This window comes from Cynoglossus semilaevis, chromosome 10 (assembly GCF_000523025.1).
Source record: "Cynoglossus semilaevis isolate Cse_v1.0 chromosome 10, Cse_v1.0, whole genome shotgun sequence".
NCBI classification, from domain to species: domain Eukaryota; kingdom Metazoa; phylum Chordata; class Actinopteri; order Pleuronectiformes; family Cynoglossidae; genus Cynoglossus; species Cynoglossus semilaevis.
This window is the reverse complement of record NC_024316.1, coordinates 2,368,103-2,393,258: the sequence shown is the minus strand read 5'-3', so window position 1 is coordinate 2,393,258 and position 25,156 is coordinate 2,368,103. Positions and strand designations below refer to the sequence as shown.

Here is a 25,156-nt window from a genome sequence, read left to right as displayed (position 1 = left end):
TTTGACATTATGAGTGTCTTATTTAACTGTCTTAAAACATTTTAACCTTAACAGAAGCTGAAAAGAACGTAGTACCAAAAAAAAAAAAAAAATCTGAGAGGTTAGCATTTCAACTCACAAAGAACTCACAGTATAAACGGACAATGTGCAACAACACGTCCTAGTAATGAGCAATTTAAGCATTTCATATTTCATGAATTATCACTGAATGTTTCCTGTTTGACTCCCTTTTGGTACTAAAACAGAGGAAGGGATTTTTTTTATTGTTGTTTCTTTTCTTTCTATTGTTGTTTTTCTTATGGGAATATTTGTAAAAGTTTATTTCCTCTTTTGTACATGAGCACACTGTTGTATACTGTTGTAAATAATAACAACCATGGCGTCTGCGACAGCAATCATAAGATGAAGACTACAGTTCTGCCTTCCTCCTGTAGAGGGCAGCGCTGCGGTTTTAACCACATGTTCATAAATCACGTCACACATCTGTACAAAATAAAACTTAACTCTGACTGAAAATAACTTAACTAAACTAAATTTGAGCTTTTGCTTTGTTTAGCCACAAGATGCTTCTGAAAACATCAACGAGCAACAAACAAAATAAATCTTTTTTTTAAATAATTGTATTTAAAAACAATTAAACATTAATATTTGTAAATGTAAACGGTTTTATATTAGATTAAAATTAATTATCTTTGTCCAAAATCAAACAAACGTTTAGGAGTGATGATTACTTGTATTATTTAAAATAAATATATTTAATTTTTAAAAAACTAAAGTTTGTGGTAAAAGGTGGTAAGCTGAAATTCAGGCGGAACTTCCGGTTCAAGTGTGAACATACAAAGATGCTTCTTTACTGTTAGGATTATGAAGTAAGTAAAGTAAATGTTGTAGAGTCTTACTTTGTACCAACAATAACAGTAGAAGCATTTTCTCAAGACTATTTTATATTGTATAGTGTAACGATTTATTTAAAATGGGTTTATACCCGACTTCATTTGAAAGTCGATACCCGCGAAACTGATGCAACAGTAATGTCTCGTTGGATTTAACTGAGTTGTAATGACCACCGTTTGACTGCTAATAAGGGTAAAAAAAATCATGCAGAAGAATTTCCTAATATTTCGTTATGTTTTTCGCCCGTTCTATGGTATTCGAATGCATTTAAAGTTCCATGTTTGGCGTTATCAATGTCGTTAGCATTTAATTATAGCAACATGAGCAGGCAGAAGCAGCTACCTATGCAACACTGCCATCTGTTGGACGAGGGTCTCATTCTTACAGCTACGCAAGCACACCAGGACAGCGATACCATAAATGGAAACAAAAGAAAACCGAAAAAAAGAAAATATTTCTTACAAGTCACAGGTACTTTTTATTGTTGCTACATTATTGTTTAATCTTATTATTATCCTATTTGATTTGTAAAATCCATCATGTCTGACTATTTATTACACTGCTATGTAATGTAGGGTGTTTGCTAAGCTGATTTTTATTTAAGGATTACAGTTGACAGTCGGACTTTGAAGCGATGATAAAGGCAGTTGCATTTGGAAATGAGTAAAGGAGACGGAATCATCACACAGGCTGGGGGGTGGGATGGGAAGGGGGCGGAGTTACAAAGTGTGAGCATGTGTATATTTTCCTGGCTCCTTCATTCAGTGGACTAAGTGTCCATCTGTCTAGTTGTGTCTCTGTCTTAGACCCTGAGTGTCGGCATAATGTCTGCAAAGCCTGCTCCTATCAAGAAATCCCCGGCCAAGAAGGCCCCAGAAAAGGCTCCTGAAAAAGAGCCCGAGCCTGAAGCAGCTCCTGCTCCTCCTGCTGAGGCTCCTGCTCCTCCTGCTGAGGCTCCTGCTCCTCCTGCTGAGGCTCCTGCTCCAGCTGAGGCACCGGCTGAAGCTCCTGCTGCTCCTGCTGCTCCTGCAGAACAACCTGCTCCTCCTGTTGCAGAAGAAAAAGCTCCTCCTGCTGCTCCTGTTGAGGACGTGCCTGCTGCCGGTATAGTATCTCAGCTGTGTTACTACTTATTTTGCTAACAACATCTTAAATGGATAAACATAAAAACTTGTTACTGGCACTATTTGCTTCTTTACTACTAATATTGATAGATGGATGGATGGATTGATTAATGGATGGATGGATAGATACATAGATCTAGTTTAGTCCTCTTAGTACCACACATGCTAGTCTTTACATACAAATAATTCTAAATAATACTGACAAACTCTTTTAGACTTTTTGGTTTCTTGGGATGCATCTTTTGTCATATTGCTGTACTTTAGCTCTCAGCAGCGTTTGTCACAGCCACTCACCGTCTTCTCTGAGGGTGAGTTAACATCAACCCCTGACACTGCTCCGGCTGCAGACACTCCAGCTCAAAGTGAACTGCTCTATCTAATAGTAGCAATGTGGCAAACACCCATGACAGTGGACTCTACCTCATAGAAGAGTAGAATGTATCCAGTGGTGCTTTGGCCCAGAGGCCATGTCTCTGTCATTGGTGTGGAACCCCAGGGTTCACCTCCTGGACAAGATTGAATCCCAGTTAGGGTGGTTGGTACCTTCCAGTGGACTCACCACCCACAGGAAGGTTCAGGGGGGTTGGTACAGCGCAGTGTGATTTGGGTGGTGACTGCTGCCCCTGTGACCTGGTAATGGATAAACAGATGAAAATGGATGGATGGATAGAATGTATCCATGTCATTCATCTGAAATACATATTTCTTTGAGTTGATATTTATTGTGTGTCTTAGCTGCTGCTGGATGTTGCTTCTTTAACACTCGCTGCTTCTGCAGATGCTGCAGTAGCTGACGAACTACCTAAAGTCCCAACACTGCCTCCTGCAGGTAGCTCAGTGTTATTATTTAGCTGCCTTTTTTACGACGCAGTATAAGGGCCAAATTGAGAAGTAATAAATAAATAAAATTAAGGGATTGGAGTTCCGAGAATAAAATCTAAAAGTTGTGATGTGTATATATGATAATTTTTATATTTTCTTGTCTCCACTGGAATTGGACGGATCTCATTATTTGTTACTATCAAGTGCGATGCCGTATTAAGGCCACATTGAAAATAAAATGAAATAGAATTGTGAGTTAAAGTCATAATTCTATGAAAAAAAGCCATAATTTATGAGTAAAAATTGTTAATTAGTGAGAATAAATTGTTAACTAGTGTTGACCCGTGGTATTTACATATAGATAATCAGCATTTATTAGATATTTGATGATCAGTGGTTTAAACAAGGTTTCTTTTTAGACACTCAGACACAACACGATGCATTGTATGACACGTTTATGCTAATATTAGGATTTTATTTTCATACAATAACCCTTTTATTGATCTTAATCTTGTAATTCGTTTTTTTTATTCTCCGTGTAATACTGCGTTGTATTTGACAGTAACAAATAATGAGAACATCTAATCATCTGTTGACAAAATACTTTTTTTTTTAACTAAAGTCAAGAAATATGACTACTGCAGTATAGTGCAGTGACAACCTTAACAATACAGTTGTTAAGGTTTGTGTAGGCATCCCCGTCTCAGAGTTCAAGTTCAAGTCTCAGGTCAAGTCACTTGTGTAGGATTTTGTTCGTGGTCTTTGAAAATATAACACCTAGTTTTTGTCTAAGTGTCTGTGCTTGCTGGGACAAAAATCACTGGAGAAAATGAAAAAAAAAACACAACAACCATGAACTGTATTACTTGAGTGTTATTTTGATCTTTGTTTATTTTTCTTGTTTTCCGTCCTGTAGGTGCTCCCTCTGCTCCTGTGGACGTCTCAGTGGACGACGTCACTGACACCAGTGTGAGCGTCAAATGGGATACCCCGGAAAATATCGGAAACTCTGGTCTGAGAGGATTCATCGTGGAGTACCGTAAAGATGGAAGTGAGTGTGTGCTTGTCAGTGTGTGTGTTGCACCTGTCCTCAGAGCGTCACGGTGTCCTAGTCCAGTCCGTATACGGATCTGCAGAATTCCAGCTGCTGCCAGTGAATCTCTGTTTTTAGCCTTTGCACCCATGACGATATCGTGTCTCCTGAGGTTTCATCTTCCGTCTCTTGTGTAGGTTGTTTGTAAACGGGTGATAGGCCACTTAACAGCCTTGACTGAAAGCTCACTTCTCCGATCTCGGCTCGAATGAATTATGAGCTTGAAGTTGAAGAGAAAGAAAAGCAAATGTTTTTAACATCTGCAACCTGACAGCCAGCCAGCAGCCTGATCCACTGACCAGTTTGACTGGAGTCAGTGTCTGTATGTCATCATTAGTAGGCAAACAAATACAGCTGTCTGGGAGATCCTGGGATGGTTTAGGGCTGCATTTTAATCAGAGGTGGAGTTGATCTTTTTATGACATGGTCGATGTTTTTAAAGGTATTTTTAATTTGACTGATTTATTCCTGTCTTATGTATAAATCATATCAGAGTTTGGTGTGTCATCCAATACCATTTACTGTAAAACAACCGTCTTTCTCCTGCAGCGTCAGACTGGGTTGTCGCCAACCACGATGTGACCATATCAAACCGCTTCTCCATCAAGAACCTGACCACTGGTGACCTGCTCCACGCCCGCGTGATCGCTGTCAACTCTAGTGGTCGTGGTGTACCTGGAGTCCTCCCTCAACCTGTGACCATCAGAGCGGTTGCCGGTGAGTCACAGCCATGAATCCCAGAATGCCTTGTGTTAGGGTGAGATTCTTTCTCATCTTATATACAATTCTGCAAATATTTTGCGTCATATTTTTGGGGGCTTATTTTTATACATATTTCAAGACTTTAGAACTTGTTGTTCAGTTTAGTGCCTTTAAAGAAAACTTTGAGTAATGTTTTTTTTTTCGGGCTAACTTGCAGATATATCCTGGTTAGAGTTTAGCTGATGCTAACCCGAGTTAGCAACTTCTAGCTTTTGTTTATTTTTGATTGATTTAACTTTTGTTTAGGTTCTATTTAAGTTACCTTTGTGTTGTTTTCTTTGCTAACAATTAAGGGAATTAATTTGGATAAAACCTGAAAATTAGTCCAATGAATTTTCAGGTTTTATTCGAATTAATTCCCTTAAGTTATCGCTAAGGTTTTGTTTTTTTATTTTAAGCTCCCTTAGGACTCATTCCTTAAATTTCTTTTATTTTCAAGATGATTTTTCTACCTGTACTTTTTTTAAGAATTAATGATCACCACTAAAGCTACTGCATTTGTTTTGCACCAAAATTCTTGACTACTATTTGGTAGAACTAAAACGAGTGGAGAATCTTTATCAGCTTCTTCCTCCTCCTCCCTCAGCTTTGATCCGATCTTTTAATTCCCCATATTGCAGTGTCAGAATCTGGGGTGATAATAACCTGCAGCTGCAAATGGAGCTTCATAAATTCCTGAGCTGTTGACGAACTCTGTCGTCAGTCATAAATCATTTCTTCCACTGCTCTGTCTGAGTGTGTGTGTGTGAGAGGGATGTTTGTGTGACAGGGTGTGTGTGAAACAAACCTTGAGCTTAAAATTAGCTTTGTGTTTTCTAATAAGGAGGTTTCTCTCACACACAGAGCGTTGATGTTTTTAACTTTCATTTTATTAATATCAGTTTGAGCACATTTCCTGCCGATATGAGAAAAGGTCGCTACGTAAACAAAAACACATGACATAATGAACTAAAGTCAAATTAACGATGACAAGATAAAAAAGTTTTAAAAGGTTTATTACATAACGAACAAATACAAACGTCACTTTCTAAAAAATAACTGTGATAAATGCATTAAAAAAAATCAATCTGTAAATGGCTGCTGAATGTGTGGCTCGACCATTTACAATAAATGCATTAAAAAAATAAATCTGTAAATGGCGAACTGCTGCTGAATGTGTGGCTCGACCATTTATAGCATTATGTTACAGTCGCAGAGGTTGACGTTATGAAATCACACTGTTTCTTATGACAACATCAAAAACACTGGACTTTTTTTGGTTTTGGCGATTGTTGTTTTTTTGTAATTTTGGCTGAAAAATACATTTTAAACTATTTTTTAAAATGAGTTAAGAACAGTGCAGTGCAATCTCATCGCAGGCATATAGCAACGTCGCTAACAACCTCTGGGTCGCGACCCCATGTGGAGTCACCTGCAATTCGAATGGGGTTACCTGAAGTGTCTAGTAAAAGTAAATGACATATTTTGATAAAAAATATTTTTATACATTTAATGCACATCGGATCAAGGATGATAAAAAAAAAATCAATTCTAGAAAAATAAACTGTCTCTGGGGTCGCCAGAAATTTGTGATATCAAAATGGGGTCACTAGCCGGAAAAGACTGGGAACCGGTGGCATACAGGATCTGGGTAATAGAGGACAAGTGTGGACAGAGAAGGACAGCAGGGGGAGGAGAGCGAGGTGGAGGTCAGCAGCTCTCCGGTTTTATGTGTCCTTTAAGCCTGCTAAGATTTGCTGCTTAGGCAGAAACATGGAAGAGATGCTGGTGCTTATACTTAGCACCTGGACCAAAGCATCCAACACCATGGTGCTGATGATGATGGTGACGGTGAACCCCTGAAATTAAAGACGCCCGGCACCAATTATCACGTATGATTTTATTTTATTCACATGTAACTCTGGGCGGGCGTCTCCAGCAGCGTCGGCAGTTCTCAGAAACGGCACTTCGCTTTTAGTACACCATGTAATGTCGATGAAAGTGATGACATCGTCTGGTTCGTCCTGACGAGCTGGAGCGCGGCTGCTTCTCGTCACCACGGTTATTTTAGGAAGTGCTGGAGGAGCTGCTCTTCCCCTTTAGCTTCTGTCTGCCCAGATACCAGTTTTGACCACACACAGTCACAAGGATGAATCAGCTCGAGTGATAAAATAGTCCAGGTTATCTTGAGTTCACCTTGTTCTTCCAATCTATGTGGGAAATATTTGACTTTGGCGAACACGTAAATTCCCTAACGCTATCTGGTAACAGATGGGATCCAGGATTTGACTTGTGATTGGAAAACTGCCGTGTGTAAACTTCACGAGCGGCAGGCATGTGATTTGTAGCTAGTATTGAAATTCCCTGACCAGTAGGGTGTAATGCAGTGCTACTGTTTCACTAAGTTGTGAAATTAGTGAGGGTCACTTATCTGTGTGTAACCATGAAAAGAATGGTGAAATGAAATGTACCTTTGAGGCCGCGAACCTCTGATATTCTGATAATAAGACTTAAACATTTTAGCGTTCATCACCGGCTGCCTGACATTCACGTGAGGTGTTGACAATCACTGGTCTCCTCTGGTAAAACAACATTGATTGATGACTGTGATAGGTGCAGTTTACACACAGAGAAGTTCAGCACGTCCCGGACCTCTGTGTAGAGCTGGGTGCCTCGTCAAGACAATCATGTTTCATAGAGGGAACGCAGCGATAAGGGTCAGGTTCTGCTGAGCTGTACCGCTCTTGTTACCCAGGGTGACGGCGAAAGTGAACAGATAATGATGGCAATGTACTTGTCCTGCGAAAGACACTTAGAGAAGACAGATGACACGAAACCAAGGGGCAGAAAATCAACTGAATTGCAACATTTTTGCGAAGTAAAGTTGCTTTAAGCCACTGAGGCTGAATGAATGAATGAAATGTAAGATTATGGTTCGTTTACACGACTCAGTTGAATTATACTTCATGCTTGGCTTGAGACATAGTGGGATTTTACGATGTTTGGGCTCATTGGATGAAATTTTTATCAGTATCCGTACTTGAGCCATGGGATGTCACTGGAACTTTTCACGTTTTTATTGAGCCATGGCATGTCACTGGAACTTTTCACGTTTTTATCTTTTTCACATATTTACGTGGAAAGTTTATCGTAATAACGTGAACCATCCATCCATCCATTTTCATCCGCTTATACGCCACCCAAATCACACTGCACCATACCAACCTCCCTGAACCTTCCTGTGGGTGGTGAGTCCACTGGAAGGTACCAACCGTCCTAACCGGGATTCGAACTTCCCCAGGAGAGCGCCACTAATGTTAACCATTCCACGTAAAAACTCAAAACCCCTATTTTCTTTCTCAGTGTGGCAGCAGTACGCCGTACCGTCGTACCATTACAGACACCGGAAAAAAGTTCCATCTGATAAAATCTACACCAGTATTTATAGTTTTACCCCAATAGGCCAAAACGCTCCTGTAGTTTTTTGTACTGTAAGCAGCCCTTGGTACTTCTTGTTCTGTAACGCTATTTTTCATCTATTTAACACAAAGGTGTTTTCAGGTGTGTGTACCGCGAGCCTTGATGTGACTTTTTTTTTTTTTTTTTTTTTAGATCATCCTAAAATCCGCATGCCTCGTGCCCTCAGTTCCCGCTGCGTTAAACAGGTCGGAGAGCCGGTCAACTTGGTCATTCCCTTCCACGTAAGTCATCACATCACAACAGTGATTTCAGACTGATGTTTCTAGCAGCAGCAGTGGAGATGTCTGACCCCTGCTGGTCTCCTCAGGGAAAACCAAAACCTGTGGTGTCGTGGCTGAAGGACGGTCAGCCTGTGGATATGAAGCGCGTTAACATCAGGAACAGCAACAGGGACAGTATTCTGTTCATCCGCAGCGCTCAGAGGGAGGACTCCGGTGTCTACGAGATGTCTGTCAAAGTGGACAGCTTGGAGGACAAGGTGACACTGACGCTGCAGATTGTAGGTGAGTCGAAACCGTCAATGTTAAAGGATTGTGCTTGGAATCGGAGGATTGTTGGTTTGAGTCCAGGCAAGCACAATGAAATAAACTTGCCCCCACCCCCTGCTGGTCACAAAGTGAAATTTCCTTGATGGGACAATTAGAGAACTGAAATAAATAGAACCTACACAGAACCTAATTGACAGGGTTTGAAGAGATATGTCCAATTTGACAATTTTGGTTTTGTCCTCAGAGCTTCCTGGTCCTCCTACCAGTATCAAGCTGGTGGACTGCTGGGGTTTTAATGCTGCACTGGAATGGACTCCACCAAAGGACAACGGTAACACCGAAATTACCGGATACACAGTCCAGAAGGCAGACAAAAAAACCGGGGTGAGACATGAAGGAGTCCAGTCACGTGGTTAAGCGTGGGCTCAGATGATGAAGGTCTGACTTTCATTTTTCCTCTGCAGGAATGGTTCACTGTTTTGGAGCACTACCACAGACTCACCGTTACCATCACAGACCTCATCATGGGAAACTCCTACAATTTCCGGGTCTTTTCTGAGAACAAAGTAGGGAAGAGCGAGTCTGCTGCTGTCACCAAAAAGCTGGCCACCATCCAGAAGACAGGTGACCTGCTCTACCTGAGAACACCGAGCTTTGATTAGAAGGCACTTATTGGAACGGTGGTTGTATGAAAAAGGGACTCTAATGCTTTGAGACAAGAGTCTGGGTAACGGTCACATTAACTGATCTGAGGTCAGACTGTGTTTTTCAACCCATCACCCTCCTGTTAAAGTGTCTCCACACATATGATCTCCTCCTGTTAATATGACCTTACACCTTCTCTAAGACACATATGTGTCACCGTCATTTTATGAGGTCCACCAGAGATTAATCCTCGGTGGTTAAGGAAGCAGACTTGGGTCCAGAAGGTTTCAGGTTCGAGTCCACCAGCTGCCAAGTTACCACTGAGGTGCCCTGAGCATGACACCATCCCCACACACTGCTCCATGGGTGCTTAAATCTGCCCACTGTTCACTTTGGTGATGGGTTAAAATCAGAGGTCGCAATATGTTGTGTGCAGTGGTGAGCTGTGTCACAATGACAAGGAGTTCATTATCCTTCCTTCCTTCCTTGAAGGGCCGGTTGTAACTGGAAGACTGTATAGATCAGGGGGCCCCAACCTCGGGTCCACAAACCAGTACCAGTCCATAGGTCATTTGGTACCGGACCACAGTGGGACACAATGAAAAAAATGTACTTAATTTTTACCAATTTATTTTATTCAAAGAAAGTCCAGTCAAATATATTTACTTTCTTTATTTAAAGATATTCTAGCAAAAGATAATCTAATTTTAAAATAATAGGTCATTCAGACTCTGACACAAAGAGAATAGAGTCTAAAAGATTTTCAAATATAAAATTATTTTGAAAATGTAATGATCCTTCGATGCTCAGCTCCTTGGTACTGGTCTGTAGTAACAGGTGGTACTGGCTGACCAGTCCTTGGAACAAAAAAGGTCAGGTAACTGTAACTACTCCATTACAGACTAATACATGTTTCTGCAATTGATTATTATTTCATTGATTGAAAAAACGTTTAATTTCATAGGTTAAGAAACTCTGCTGCAATGTTTTTTAAGCCCAAATGGCTTGGCAGGCCGTATCTGGCCCCCGGGCCTTGAGTTTGACACATATGACCTACGCTAACACAATGCTAACATCACAATCTAGGAGATAAAAACATCAGAAGAGTCTGATTTACGCTGGGGAGCCATAATGGAACCATTAAAAAATGAATCCACTGTCCCTGTTCTAATTATTGACTCACCCTTTTTACAGATGTCCAGTGCAAACCTCCTGAGTATGTGGATCATGACTTCAGCGAGGCGCCAAAGTTCACCACATCCCTGACCAACCGCGCCGCCACTGTGGGCTACACAACAAAACTGCTGTGTTCTGTCCGAGGATCTCCCAAGGTCAGAGTGAAGGGATGGATGGATGGATGGATGGATGGATGTATGTACGCGAGTACTGAAATCCATAGATACATTGAATTATTATAACTCACGGGGACACAGCATACCGTTTGTTTGAATGTAAAATGTGAAAGTGCTTTTTATATCACATCCCGTAACTTGGGTGTCATTTCTATTTTTATTTCTGGGCCTAATTCCGTATATCTCCCTCCAGTGGACAGCTGTTATTCTGAATTGAGAGCTGTCTGACTGAAGTCCTTTACTAAATCATTTGTGTGTGTGAAGCACCGTCTTTAAAAAGGTATGAATGTCACTGCTGTAAAAACACTCAGCGAGGGCAGCAGCTGGTGTGACCATGTGAAACACCGGACACTTCACTCCCGGTTAAACTTATCTTTACACTTGTCCGCTTCATTCAGTAAGCTTAGCTGAACTGTCCAACCGCGCCACTACACTGGGAATACATGTACATTACACACCGTCGACTGTCCTTCAAGAGCGTGGAAGGACAGCACAGAGAGGACAACAACAGTGTCCTCCTGACACAGCAAGCAGAAGCTAATGCATCCTCACTAAACCCAGAGGGGCTCATGGGTAATAGACCAGTTGGTAATTAGGTCAGTACTTGTTTTAACAATGACCGTGTCAACAAATGTTAAACCAGGAGATGGTTCTAGTTATTTATTGCTGTTAGTGGGTGAAATTTGAAGGGCCAATTTAACTCGTATGGTAACTGCTTTTTTTTAGTTGGGTTTTTTTTGTGCCAAACATTAGTACTAATATACAAGTTATTTGTGCAAATATTTATTTTATATTTTTACGTGACAATTGTTCATTCTTATTCCTAATGTTTATTGGGTTGTAGCGTTATACAGAGTAGCCAGAGTGACATTTTATTTCCCCTGCTAACGTGCTGTTAGGTGAGCTTGTCTTTATAATATTTATTTTATTTTATTTTATTTTTATCAGTGATATTTTCTATATCCCCATTTCAATTCCAGGTGACCCCATGTGGGGTCGCGACCCTAAGGTTGAAAAACAGGTATAGACTGTAACATCTGTGTGCCCTGTTCTCCGTGAGAACTTCACTGTGATAATTATTTATTTAGTGTAAAGTAGTAGAATTAGTAGTTCATTCACTGTAAAAGACGACTAGCAGAAGATGCTAACTTTTATTATCTGCCAGTCCAGTAGCAGGAGATACATACAGGACTGACCACCGGGGACAGCAGTAGACCAGCAACTCGATTGCAAAGTAACATCACAACTTTTTTTTTTTCTTGGGACGTTTGTGTTGGTGAGTGAGTGCTTTACAAAGTTAATGATGCAGGGAATCGATTCTTAACACATCACTGAAATTATAGCATACATTTATGGAATGTAATATTAATTTATAACATTCTTACATTTACCTGTATGCACTCAGCAGGCGCTTTTATCCAAAGAGGAGGGTTTACAGTCAGGTGGAACTAGTTAGGAAAGCGAGGCTTCCTAACTGGGTTCTTAACTGGGCTCAATGCTAACATAGTTCTTAAGCCTCGTCTTTCAGCTGTAGCTGCCTGAATGTTTGAGATGTTGGCTTCCAGCAGCAGCGGCAGACTCTGGGCTTCTGCTGGACGCTGTCTTACACTGGACCAGGTCCAGAACAGAGTCTGAGAGCATTCCCATCATCCTCAGCATGGTCTGTCGGCAGGTGGTAATGAAGATCGAGAGGATGTGACAGGCGGTGTTGGGTTTCCCTTTACAGTGTTTGTCTAGCTGACAGCAACCTGATCAGCTCTTTTCAGTTTAATTTAAGTCACGGATGTAAACCTCATCTGTGTGAAGGAGCGCTTTGGTTTCCAAGTGATGTTTATAGTCACAGTTCGAATGGTTAAACATATGCACTGTGCTATAATCAAACATTAAAACTAAGGGACAGACTATCATACTGTATGTGCAAGACACAAATAGTGTTCCACTTTAGGTTTTTTCATATAAAAACTCTCTGAACTGTTCGCTCTATAGTGTGTGTTTGGTCTGATGCTGGTCTACTGCTGCCCTGTCACTGAGGGAAACAGAGAATTAAAATACTGAAGTCCTGAAACACCTTAGTTCAACATTCAAGACGTCCATGTGGACATGTACTGTACACCAGCAGTGAGATGAGTATGGCGATAAGCTCGAGAATTAGTGCAAGAATTTGAATAAAAATAGAATGAAATCAGAGCTTAGGGAAGATAAGATAAATATGTAACATCTAACATTTGACAGTGACATCGAAGGTCCAGGACCCTGAACTTTTCAACACTAGAAACATTGAACTAACATTAACAAAAGGTATATAATGTAAAATAATAACATATAATATAATGTAATGTAATATAAGATATTATAAAATAATATAGCAGCAATAGAATAATTATGATCACCACAATGGCAGTATTATAGTAATAATATTATATTATAACTGTAATACAATTTTATACATATATGGGGTATGATGTAATCATAATGCAATACACTATTAATTTATAAACAACAATAATGTTAAGCATTCCAACGACATTTTAAATCTATCAAAATCATTATTTATCATTAATAATAATAATAATAATAATAGTTATTATATTTTTTAATTATATCAGAGCAGCAATAGTGTAGCTATAATGGCAATATAAACTGTATGATACTACACTAGTAATAATACTATAGGACAATAATAATAATAATAATAATATGCCACTAAGCTGTGTGAATGTGTCAGTAGAGTCCGACATCTGCGAACACCATTGTGACCTACATACTCCAAATATTCAGGCTTCATTACAAGTAGTCTGCGACTGCTTCAAATAGAACAAACATTTTTGGAAAAAAAAATCCCGTGAGCCGAAGTGCAGGTGTTGTAGCTCGAAATTATCAGCTGAGGTGAAATTTAATCAGTGTAAACATGAAGCTGGACCATGAGCTCATGCTCTGGGTGTGTCTGCGAGGATCTGACATCAGCAGATAGATTTAGGGTTAGTGCCCCCAGTCTCTGCTCTCAGGGCAGAAACAGCCCTACGATCTACTGCCTTTACTGGCCCAATAATAATAGACAGCAATAGTATAAAAGTATAACACCATAAAGGCTAAAAGGTCACCTTAAACTGCTCTAAACAAAAATTGAAAAAAAAAAATTATAGATATATTTAATTTATAATCATTAGAAAACTTGGTCTTAACTTGTTGCGCACAAGGTGGCAAATGCTGTATAGAGATTGCATGTGCTCCCCATGCGTAAGTGTGTACTAACTTTGCAAGAGCAATAGATTATGAATGGAAATCTACAATTGATCTTTTTTACATCAGTGCCACCTGCAGGTCAAAGGCAGCAGCAGGACAAAGCACCAGAAGTTAGGACGTTTGGGATTCTGACATTCTTTCTTTCGCCCATTCTCTCCGCAGCCAAAGATTGAGTGGCTGAAGAACCAGATGGTCATCGGTGATGACCCAAAGTTCCGACAGATCTCCAAGCAGGGCATCTGTTCTCTAGAGATCCGCAAACCTAGCAGTTTTGATGGCGGCGTGTACACCTGCAGAGCCAAGAATGACCAGGGGGAAGCAGTGGTGTCCTGCAAACTGGAGGTCAAACGTGGGTGCCAATTTCAGCTGTTTGTTTCACTTTTAACTCTAATTGCTGGTTTGGTAGGACACTGCGTAGGCATCTTTGACGACGTTTACTTAGAAATAGGTTCACTTTTGAATTGATGTTTGAATTTTATTTTTGATGATATAGCAATATGTTTTTGTTTTTGCAGAAGTGATTCTTCCGGATGCTGAGAAGGGAAAATAAACCACAGGTTAGACAGTGTTTTTTGTTTGTTTATGTTGAACTCTTGACTTCTTCATAAATCTGACCAAGGGACCTGTGTTTTCACACTGTACTGTGAATGGGGGTCACATGACCTCGCCTCAACCCCCACGGAGTCTCAGTGATCACATGTCAGGGTCGTCAGTGTGTGTGTGTGTGTGCGTCACATTCACACCTGTATTTACGGCTGCGATCACTTCTCCCAAAGGGAGAGCGAGAACATGCTGTTTACAGTCTTTACAAGGCTAGGGGCCACACGTAGGAGGGGGCCCTTCATAGTAAGGACAGGACCCCTTCAGGGGAAACAGAGAAGTATGAGGGGGTCGGGGAGGTGACGAGGAGGATGATGTCAGCGTGACAAACCACAGCTTCTAAAAATGTGACCAGATGATATGACGCTCCGCCAAAAGACTTCACATTACACTGAGTCAATAGAGAGATAGGATCACTGCTACACACACACACACACACACACACATCTTTCTCTTCTTTAGTGTCTCAATTGGACTAGATCAGTAATTCTCAAACAGTGGGGCTGGAACCCATGGAGGGGTGCGGTGAGGGTCTTCCAATAGAATATGGCACGCTGGACATAAGTGTACCACTGCTGTAATGTTTGAATGATAACAAGCCTCCAGTCACTAGGTGGCAGCAACTCATACCGTGGTTCGTACAGATAAAAAATATACCTGTTATTAGGTTCTCGATAGTGTTTCAATTTGCAGGGGTGTGGGTCTGGGGGGAGGGCGTGAAAACATTTCTGACTTTGGACTTTGGACAGCACTAACTTTGTCTAGAGTGCCCTCTGCTGCTAGCACAGGTCCTGGACTGAAAGGCTGGTTTAATCCAACATCAGTGATTTATCAACAAGAATTATCCACAGCATTTGTTAAACTATTGCTGTATCAGTTTTTATGTTCTAATTGTAATTAAGTTAAATTAAATTACTTTTTTTTTTTTTTTACAGAATTTGAGGACAAGACAGGGGAAGAACAAGAATCAGTGTGTAAATAATGGAGACAGACAGAGCAAGCAGTGTGTGTGTGAGTGTGTGTGTGTGTAAAAAAACAAACCTCTGATCCCTGTTACAGTAACTGTATGACTGCTTTAATAAAGAACAAACATTAAAGTCGTATTTTCAGAGCCTGGACATTTTTAACCGTTGACATCATCACAGAGGGTGACATCACTGTTAGCCCACCGTCACCCTGGTGTCACCGGCCCTTTAAATGAATTATGTTACTTTAACAGCTTTCTTTTTTTTTTTACCCATAAACAATGTGAAAAACACCTACTCACTGTAACATCCTGATGCTGTCATGTGACTGTCAATTTGCGTAGTAATGACATCACTTCCAAAATGTCTGTGCGCCTAGTTGGGCAGCGAGGCAGATCCAGCTTCATTTGGAAGCCTTGTTTTCTGTGGTAAAAGATTTGTTGTTGTTGCTGCTACAATTTAATATAAAAACAGAAGAGCAATGATTGCAGCAGGAAATATGTCACATCAGGCTTTTAATTTAAAAATCAACATGGGAAATAGCTTGTGACTTATTTCTCTCACAATAAGAAAATGGTAAAGCTGCTAAATTACTGCTACTGAATCAATTATTTTTGGTTCAAATCAATGCAGACATGAACAAATAAAGAATGCCATTTAATATTCATTCAATTCTAAATAAAATGTATAATGAAAAATATAATGTTAGTTTGTTATTATTTCTAATAATGTACCTTATCATAAAGATCTTCATATTACTACGTGTCCTTGAAGTAGCTCTGGGTTCCTGAAAGATTGGTGACACCTGACGCATGACGTGTGGTCTCACCCGCCATCATGATAAAAAAGAAACGAACAAATAAAATAAATATTAATATTTTTCACTGATCTGTGTTAAAGATGCATTTTCAGTATGACTCTACACGTTTGTTTGTTTGTTTGGGTTTTTTTTGCATTTTATTAAGTAAAAATCGCCGAATTCGAGTATTTTGACATCTGACTGCGCGATCCAATCAAACTGAGTCACGTGACGCCTGCCCGTTTCTGTTCCAGCCAATAAAGTACAGAGAAAAGTCAGCGGGATAGGTAAACAGTACTCTGCCTCACCTCAAGGGTTCGTATGTGACTGAAAGTCGACGCCGAGCTAGAGCCAATAGTAGATGAAGAACATTTCCTATGCTCTGCCCATGAACTGGACTTCCGGTCCAAACAGACGACGATTAGTGACCGAAGACCAACGCCGCAGCTAAAAGGTTAGCTTCAAACCACGCGACAGAAGAGTCGTTCTTTTCAAATGGAGCGGTACAAACGAAATGACTTGCTGTGTGTCTGTCATGTAAGAAACCGCGATTACTGCTTTCCTTGTCTTTTATTCTCATCGTGTGGTAACGTCTGGACTAACACGAGATACTGGCGTCCACAATGCTAAGGTGAGGGAAAAATCGAGAGATACAACCATGGACTTCCGGTATAAGTAAAGGTAAGGCTGAAAATGTTTTTTGTTTTTTTAAAAATAAGATGGGAGTAGAAGAAAATTAAGTATTTGATAACTAAATTTTTATATAACAACCTTTCATTAAAGCACCAGAATGTAAAGTTTGAAAAATAACCGAATTTCTACTTAAGGTCAAAATTAAATTTGTGCGGCGCTCATCTCTATACTTTAATTTGTTTAGACACAAGAAGGGTGCTCTGTCGTTGTATAAAGAAACGTTCTGTGAAGGACAAATATGCCCCTGTGTATACGTTTGTGTTGGTGTAAGTCATTGAAAGAGGAAGGCTGATAGATATGAAGCCTTACCAGGTGATCCTGGTGATTAATAGTGAAATAAGATGCTCTTTTCGGTTCTTAAATTGTAAATCTGACTCTGAATGTGGAGTTACTGCTTCGCCAGCCATGGATTTCACCGCACGTCACTGCACCTGAGGTAGAGTATCTGTTGATGCAAGGGTGAAGAAAGAGGAAGAGGAAAAAGTGCTTTTGACAGCATATCTGTCAACATGATCTCTGGATTTGACCATAAAGACAAAGCTCAATACTTGAGTGTATCAGATGAAACTTTCCAAGAAGTCGACAACATTGAAGGGCCACAGATCTCCTTGATGATCAGCCTCTTCTGTGCGTTACTGATCTACTGTTTTGACTACAAAGTGCTTGGTGTCAAAAAGCCACTGCAAGTGAGTTTGTGTGCAAATGTATCAACTGGCCTGATTATTTTGCGTTCACCACGAAGACGCCCAACAGCTAAAACCACATTTGCAACACCACCCACACACTTAGTCTGAGTTGGAGTCCTTTTTAAGTCACTTTCACTGTCACTTCTTTTAACTTTTGTTTTTTTTTTAAGCTTTTGGGGTTTTTTTGTTTTAGAAAATTATTTTCTTTGTTGAAGACTTCCGTTCCGCAACTGGACATGACACAAAGACACGAAACCTACAATCACCCACACACCGAAACCATCCTGATGAGGATTACAACAACCCCTCAGACTCTTAACGCCCTCCTTACGCCCCCTCCCCACCACCTCCCTGAATTGAAATGCTATTGAGAACTCAATAATGTTTTTTTTTTTCTTATCTGTACAGACCACTGTATGAGTTGCTGCCACCGCGTGACTGGGCGCCTGTTTCACATTCAAGCACTACAGTGGCCGCACACTTCTGTCCAGCGTTCTCTCATGTCTCTTACCCCCGCGTCCCCACCTCTCACGTTATAATACATAAATATATAAATAATATACAACAATAAGATTTTAAAAGCATACATGATCTGTGTAAATATATTATTATTCTACAGTTAAAAAGACTCGAAACTGATGCTGCAGCACTTGGGACTTGACTTGAGACTTGTCAGTCTTGACTTGAGACTTGACTCAGGAATTGAGGGCAGAGACTTGAGACTGACTTGTGACTTAATAAAACGATGGTGTCAGTAATCGCCGTGGATGCATGATCTTCCATTAAAAACTGTCGCTTCACTTAAAACACTGACCCAGAAAATAATGTTTTAAAAATGTTTCTCTTCCACATACAGCTGCTGCAGTCAGTGCACAAGAAAAAGACACTAGAGAACAACAATTCAGTCAGTTTCCTGTTCCTGAAACAGAGAGAAGCAGATGACACACACAGCTGTGGTGAGTTTTTATAATGTAAAGTGTGACACACACACCCCACTTTGTTTCCTCTAACACTCTCACAGCCGCATTTGCATCATCAGAAAGTGCTCCATGTTTCTGCAGGCCTGACGGAGCCCACGAGGAAGCTGCAGCTCTCGTCAAAATGAACGGTGCTGCTGTCATCGCGCTCTTGTGTAAGTACATTTTCACATTGATACGCAAACCTTATTTGTGATTTTTTTTTTTTTTTTTTTTTTTTTTTCAGTTTTGAGCAACAGCTGTTCCATTGGATATTTTCTTCCTCTGTCTTTTTATTTGACAGGTGTTTTAGCTGAAGCTGCAGGACAGGAGCAGAACGGTGAGACGCCTAACGTTTATTCATTTATGTAGAATTGAACGAAGTGCAAATGAATGGGGTCATTTTAATAGTTGAATACACCTGTTTCTGTTGTTAGTTTGAAACCAGAGCAGGAAGTGCAGAGAAAAAGACTGAACAAAAACCGAGGGGAAACATACACTCTTCCTACTTTCGGCCACTTCTGCTGCTTGATAACCCACTCTTATAAAAAAAGGTTCCTAGTTGTTGGTCATCTTTGTTAGTGTCTCATTTTATCGGGAATATAATAACACAGGAGCTGATGGTGTAAAAAAAAAAAAAAACTGTAAATAATCTGCATTAAAAATAAAACAACTTTATTCGCGAAACAACGTAATGAATCAGAACCTTGAAGATTAAAATGTTCAAAATGACTGCTGTTTTAAATGAAATTGAAGAAGTTGCAGTTGCTTTTCAGAGCAGGGCTTTGGTTTGTGTGTTTCTGTGTTTTCTTTGTAAAAAAAAAAAAAAGAACAAGGAAAAAAAACTTAACTTTGTCAAATGTTAGGTTTTACTTCATGTTTATCTGCTTTGTTATGATTGGCTAAAACCAGAATCATGATTAGACTGTAATAGCTAAATGTATGGAAATAATATATTCTACAGAGTAGGAATTAGTTATAGGAAAGTGTTATGATTTATTAAAAAATATTTTACAAATAATAAAGAAATAGGTTATATTCTACATTTAAATGTGAATACAAATTTTAAAAAATCACATTTTTATACATAATATTGTTTTTAAATGTTTTTATATCTGACCCTGCTGCTGTTTAGATTTATAAGTGAAATGATAAACAGATCAATATCTGACCCTGTTTAGGTTTATAAGTGAAATGATAAACAGATCAAAAAGAATTTATCCGCTTTTTTTAACCTAAAATGTGAGATTATTCTTAAGTCACATCAGTATATATAGAAATACGATATTAGATGTTGCTTCCAATGCATGTTAATCAATTTTTTTCTCCTCCTCCACAGTCTCCTCCTCCCCAATCTCTCTATTTTCCACTGGTATACCAACAACTGCTTATAGTAAGATTTTTTTAAAATGTATTTTTTATTTATTTAATGCTTAAAATACTGTTTTTGACAACACTCACTCTACCACTGAACTGAAATATATAAATATTTACACACACACACATGGACAACTCAGTGATTTTCTGTAAGTGTGGTTAACTCACTGCGGTTTCCTTAAAAATGAAACGTTTGTTTTAAAGTTAAAGGAAGACACATTTGAGTTTCCGTCTACTACTGCCTCGTGTGCTCAGCTCGTGTCACTGACGTTAATCTTAGCAAATGGATTCATTCAGTCAAGTCAGAAAATATCAACATTAAACCAAGTGATTGTGACGTCCGTGGATAGCGTGGGCCAGATATTTTTTTTATTTTTAAATTTATTTATTTAGCCAATTTGGGGTTGAACTGAGCACAACTCAATGATCTCTAACCATGAGGTAATAATTTCTTGGCCAATCAATAATATTTCCCACATGTGAATTTTCAGATCCCCCTGAAGCTTCTCTTCGACTCCTCTCCTCCTATTTGAAAGTCTTCCCGTCTGAGAGCGTGACCATGTTTTGTCAAATCATTGATGACTCTGACTGGACCTTCACCTGGTTCAGGAACAACCAGACTCTGGACTCAGACTCCAGTGTGTCTTACTCTGAGAACAGATCGGTGCTGATCATCACTGCAGCCGCACAAACTCACACAGGAAGTTACTTCTGTCAGGGTCGGCGGAAAACTAGTGGTGTTTTCTCCAAGAGCAGCGACCCACTGCACCTTGACGTTTTTGGTCAGTTTTTTTTATTTATTTTTTTTATTATTCCATTACCCGCAAACACATTGTTATAAAATAATGTTTTTGTTAATGTTGTGCTTAATCAGAAAATCAACCTCGACTCAGCGTGGAAAAGAGTCCGAACCATGACGCCATGTTCTCAGGAGAGTCTGTTACCTTCACCTGCTCCGTCCACCCTGTCACTCCCGGATGGAGTTATTCTTGGTTCCACAACGGGGCTATAATCCAGGGAAAGAACTCAGAGACTTATCCTGTAGTTTCTGTTAATCCTTCTGACGCCGGTCAGTACAAATGCACAGCCACAAGAAACCAACCCAAACCATTCACATCCGATGAGAGTCAAGCAGTTTCTCTGAACGTTTCTGGTGAGAAGATTTCACAGCCATCCACATTAGTCGTTTTTAATGGCGATGGAAACTACATACACTATAGAATGAAAAACGAGTAAATAATCCAAAATGTCACACAGTAACTTTACCAATCAAACAAACAGCTATAAAATGTATTTTAATTTAATTTAATCTAGCTAAAATGTACAAAGAAAACTAAAACCTAGCTAAGAGATTATGAGAAATAGGAGCTACAGATATAACTTGATGTTTGTGGAAATATAGTTGAGAAGTGCAAAGAATGTAACAAAATGTAGCTTAAACGTTAGCTGAAAAAGAACTAATTGTCGCTAGCAATAGACAGGCTTAATAAATAACAAATTTACAAACACAACACAGAAATAGTAAATGTAATGCACACGTGGTTAACTGTTGAGCATTAAAACTAAAAAGTTAAAACTATAGAATAGACAATGCTAATTGCTATGTTGCTAAAATGATGCAAAAAAAAATCATGTTTGTGTTGATTCAGCAGTAGAAGTGACTCCTAAACCTCTAATAAGGTTTTTTTTGTTTGTTTGTTTTTACCAGCCCCGCCCCAACCGTTGCTAAAACGTGTCTCTTCATGGCTGGATGTGTTTAAAGGAGAGACGGCAGAGCTAAAGTGTGAGCTCCCTGGCTCTGATTGGACATTTTCTTGGTACAGAAATGATCTGAAGTTTAAGGATGAAAGTACAGCCGTTCTTCTCATCGGTGCAGTCAGTGAAAACGATGGGGGCGTGTTCTCCTGCAGCGCTCGGCTGCGGTCCAGGAACGTTAGCTCTGTGCTAAGCAACACTCAAACCCTTAGAGTTCATGGTAAGATTCTACCTTTCCGCATATTCAACATCATCTGACACCTGAAGCATCTTATTTGTGTGTGTTTGAGTTAGTAACCGGTTGCTAAATGTTAGCCAAAAAAAACCCTACAATAGATTCACATTCAAGTGGTTCTCAAACTTTTTTGGCTTCTGACAAATACAAAGTAGACAGATTAGTGCAGAAAGTGACATTTTATTTTCCCTATGAAAGAAGATCTACAACAGCATCTTTAACTGATCACAGTGAAGATTTTTATTTATGTCCTTTGGGTATTATTATCGTCTCTCTCGACTCAGCACAATCATTACAATAACCACAATAAACATAGACGTGCAATAGAGCCGGCTCAGATATTTTTATTTGCTGCAGTTGTGTTTCACGTTGTTAATCATACTTTAAAAATTAATAATAATTAGTCATATTAAGGCAGCTAAAGGATGTTTAGTGTATATGCTTTATATATATATATACATATACGTATATATATATTTGTGTATATATGTATGTATATGTGTATATATGTATGTATGTATAAATGTGTCTGTATATGTGTATACATATATCTACATACATATATATGTATATCTGTATATATATGAATACATATGAATATATATATATATATATCAGTTTAAATAAATAATTTTGTGTTTGTTTCAGAAACAACTCCTACACCCACGGTGAGTAAATCTCCTGCATTTAATCCTATGTATGTGGGAGAAACAGTGACCTTCACGTGCTCAGTGCTCGTGTCCTCGGGCTGGCAATACCACTGGTACAAAGATGGAGCGCCTCTGCCGTCGCTCACCGGCAGTACGATCAGTCTACTATTAGGTCAGTCTGATGGAGGAAGGTTCTCATGTGAAGCCCGCAGAAATCAATCCACCGTCACAAGCCGCAGCTCTGAAATCAACCTGGTGGTTCACGGTGGGTTTCAACCAAATGATTATTTGTTTGTTTTTTTCTCACGGGTGAATAACATTGCAGCAATGTTAAAAAAAAAAAAACAGAAGTACAGTGGAAAAAGTTAGCGGAAAAAAATTGCACACATTAGCTAGCAACGGAGATAGCTAGAGCCAAACCCAGAAAAATATGCCTAAAATATATTTTGAATTTTAAAGTAAACATTACCTGGCAGATAATTTAAAGTAAAGTATTCAAAAAAAATTTAAAAAAAAGGAATATTAATGAAAACTTTCTGACAGTCAGTATTGAAAGTTAGTTTCTTGACTCTTCCTCCTTCGTAGCGTTGAAACAGCATTTTTCTCAAGCTCTCTGTTTCCGTCAATGCTGCATTAACTCCTGGAAAAGGATGTTGTGGTAAAGCATGAGGCACGAGGGAGTGTGAGCTGCACGGCAGCTCAGTCACAGAAAGGAAGAAAGAATTTACTGAAGTAAAACTTCCAGCCAGGCTTCAGTGGTAAACCAAACCTGACATTTATTATCCTTAGTACTTAAAGTATTTGTCCGTTACTTGTTTAATAATTACTTTATGTTGTAGGTTTTCACAGTCAATGAGAAAAGGTAGGAAAAAAACAATTAACTAGGATCCCCAAGAAGGTAACAGAATAGTCAAAAGCTAGCTAAAAACAGCAGATGAAGGCCCTCGTAGATGTTTAGGATATTGATGTCTTAAATTTTAAAATGTTACATATTGATAAAAGAATAAAATCATTCCTTATGTGTCTGTATTCCTTCAGAAACTCCTGCTCCCCGGGTGAAGAACTTGACTTCCTGGTTGGATTTGTTTCCCTCTGAGATGGTGGCTTTGACCTGTGAGATGACCTCAGGCTCCAACTGGACTTACACGTGGTACAGGGATGGACTCCGGGTCAACACTGATGAAACTGTGTTTTTGGCCAAAGATGGATCAACTCTCAAGATCAGCTCTGCTTCAACTAGACATAAAGGGAAGTATGAGTGCAAGGGACACCTACTGGACAGAAATGTGAACAGCAACTTCAGCTCTGGAATCCCTATCAGTGTTTATGGTGAGTTTTAGCTCCCGGTGAGACATACCACACCACCACTCTTTCACACCAAAACTCTGAGAGAAAATCTATGATTTTAGTCTACGGAGCACAAAAGCTACTGCTAGTCAGTTTGTGTCACTAAAAACAATGACGTTCTAATTTGATTCATTTTCTCTATGAATCCTGTTCTCCAATTGACCAAAAAAGTATCGAGATCTTTTTGGTTTTGTCGATGTGTCCTCAGATGGAAAACCTAGTGCCTCCCTGAAACAGAAGCCTTCATACACGCTCATGTTTCCTGGAGAGTCTGTCACCTTCAGCTGCCTTGTCCCTGTCTCTGCTGGATGGGAATACGTCTTCTACCAAAATAAGCGTCAGCTGGTCAACACAGGGACCACGTTGCTGGTGCAGTCGGTCCAGGCAAGGTCTACAGGATCATACACGTGCCGAGGAAAAAGAGGCACGACTTCAGTCTTCTGGAGTGATTACAGTCATGTTATACAACTGGAGGTCAAAGGTAATGGTCATGATATTAACATGATTATGGAAAATGTAGTTTATGGTAAATATTATTACTTTATGCTAATTAGAATTAGAGAAATTAGCTATGTACATGCCAAACCTGACTAGTGCATTTAACCAATCCAGTAAACAATAATATAGACCGCAGGCACCCAGCCATGGGCAAACTAAGGTCCAGGGGCCGGATGCGGCCCGTTCATCTTTTTAATCCGGCCCGCCAAACTTTTCCAAATTATATAATCATTGTACATCTGCCTTTTCCCTGCAATATCCACGTTTCCCCAGTAGATGGTGGAGAAAATGATAAAAGCATTTTTGCATTTATGCATGACTTTTTAACGTCATTTATCTTCGTTCACACGAACGCTCCATCTATCTGCTCCTGACCCGGCCCCCCCTCTTCAATTTTAGGACAATTGTGGCCTGCGAGTCAAAACGTTTGCCCACGCCTGGACTAAACTCTTAAAAGACAGCCATATATATGTAAGGCTCTGTTAGACCCACAAAAAAAGAGGTGGGCCACATTGGCTCCACAGGCATCATGTTTGACTTATGTGTAAACTTGGTTGAAGAATATTATAAAGTAAATAAACATTTATTTAACATTTTATTTAGTAAGACAAAAATATTCTAAATTGCTTAAAAGCCCATAGTTTGCACAATGTAAAGAAATGCATTAATTTCTTTAAAAATTAATGCATTTACTATAGTAAGGCATGTTTTGG

The 25,156-nt window shown here is 39.5% G+C and overlaps 2 protein-coding genes across 5 annotated transcripts in view; both read left to right on the top strand.

Annotated features, from left to right (window-relative positions):
- The first annotated feature begins 799 nt into the window (after positions 1-799).
- Positions 800-16,147, top strand: LOC103384559 (myosin-binding protein H-like). Of its 4 annotated transcripts, none has more exons than XM_025059041.1 (13): positions 853-869; positions 1,282-1,365; positions 1,684-1,998; positions 3,757-3,891; positions 4,483-4,650; positions 8,287-8,375; positions 8,462-8,657; positions 8,887-9,026; positions 9,107-9,266; positions 10,482-10,618; positions 14,045-14,231; positions 14,398-14,439; positions 15,418-16,147. In XM_025059041.1, the coding sequence occupies exons 3-12, from the start codon at positions 1,719-1,721 to the stop codon at positions 14,430-14,432; spliced, it is 1,527 nt and encodes a 508-aa protein (XP_024914809.1). In that variant the 5' UTR covers positions 853-869; positions 1,282-1,365; positions 1,684-1,718; the 3' UTR covers positions 14,433-14,439; positions 15,418-16,147. The 4 variants fall into 4 exon arrangements, with proteins under 4 accessions (XP_008316339.1, XP_024914810.1, XP_024914809.1 ...); XM_008318118.3 differs by having other exon boundaries at positions 855-869; positions 1,701-1,998; XM_008318117.2 differs by having other exon boundaries at positions 800-1,365; positions 1,701-1,998.
- A 2,469-nt stretch (positions 16,148-18,616) lies between these two features.
- Positions 18,617-25,156, top strand: part of LOC103384564 (hemicentin-1) — an 11,297-nt gene continuing 4,757 nt past the window's right edge. Inside the window, exons 1-9 of the mRNA XM_025059039.1 lie at positions 18,617-18,757; positions 18,886-18,921; positions 19,921-19,974; positions 20,450-20,740; positions 20,833-21,111; positions 21,667-21,933; positions 22,597-22,863; positions 23,637-23,927; positions 24,154-24,426. Coding sequence (XP_024914807.1) covers positions 18,727-18,757; positions 18,886-18,921; positions 19,921-19,974; positions 20,450-20,740; positions 20,833-21,111; positions 21,667-21,933; positions 22,597-22,863; positions 23,637-23,927; positions 24,154-24,426 — 1,789 coding nt within the window. The 5' untranslated portion in view covers positions 18,617-18,726. The remainder of the gene's footprint in view (positions 18,758-18,885; positions 18,922-19,920; positions 19,975-20,449; positions 20,741-20,832; positions 21,112-21,666; positions 21,934-22,596; positions 22,864-23,636; positions 23,928-24,153; positions 24,427-25,156) is intronic.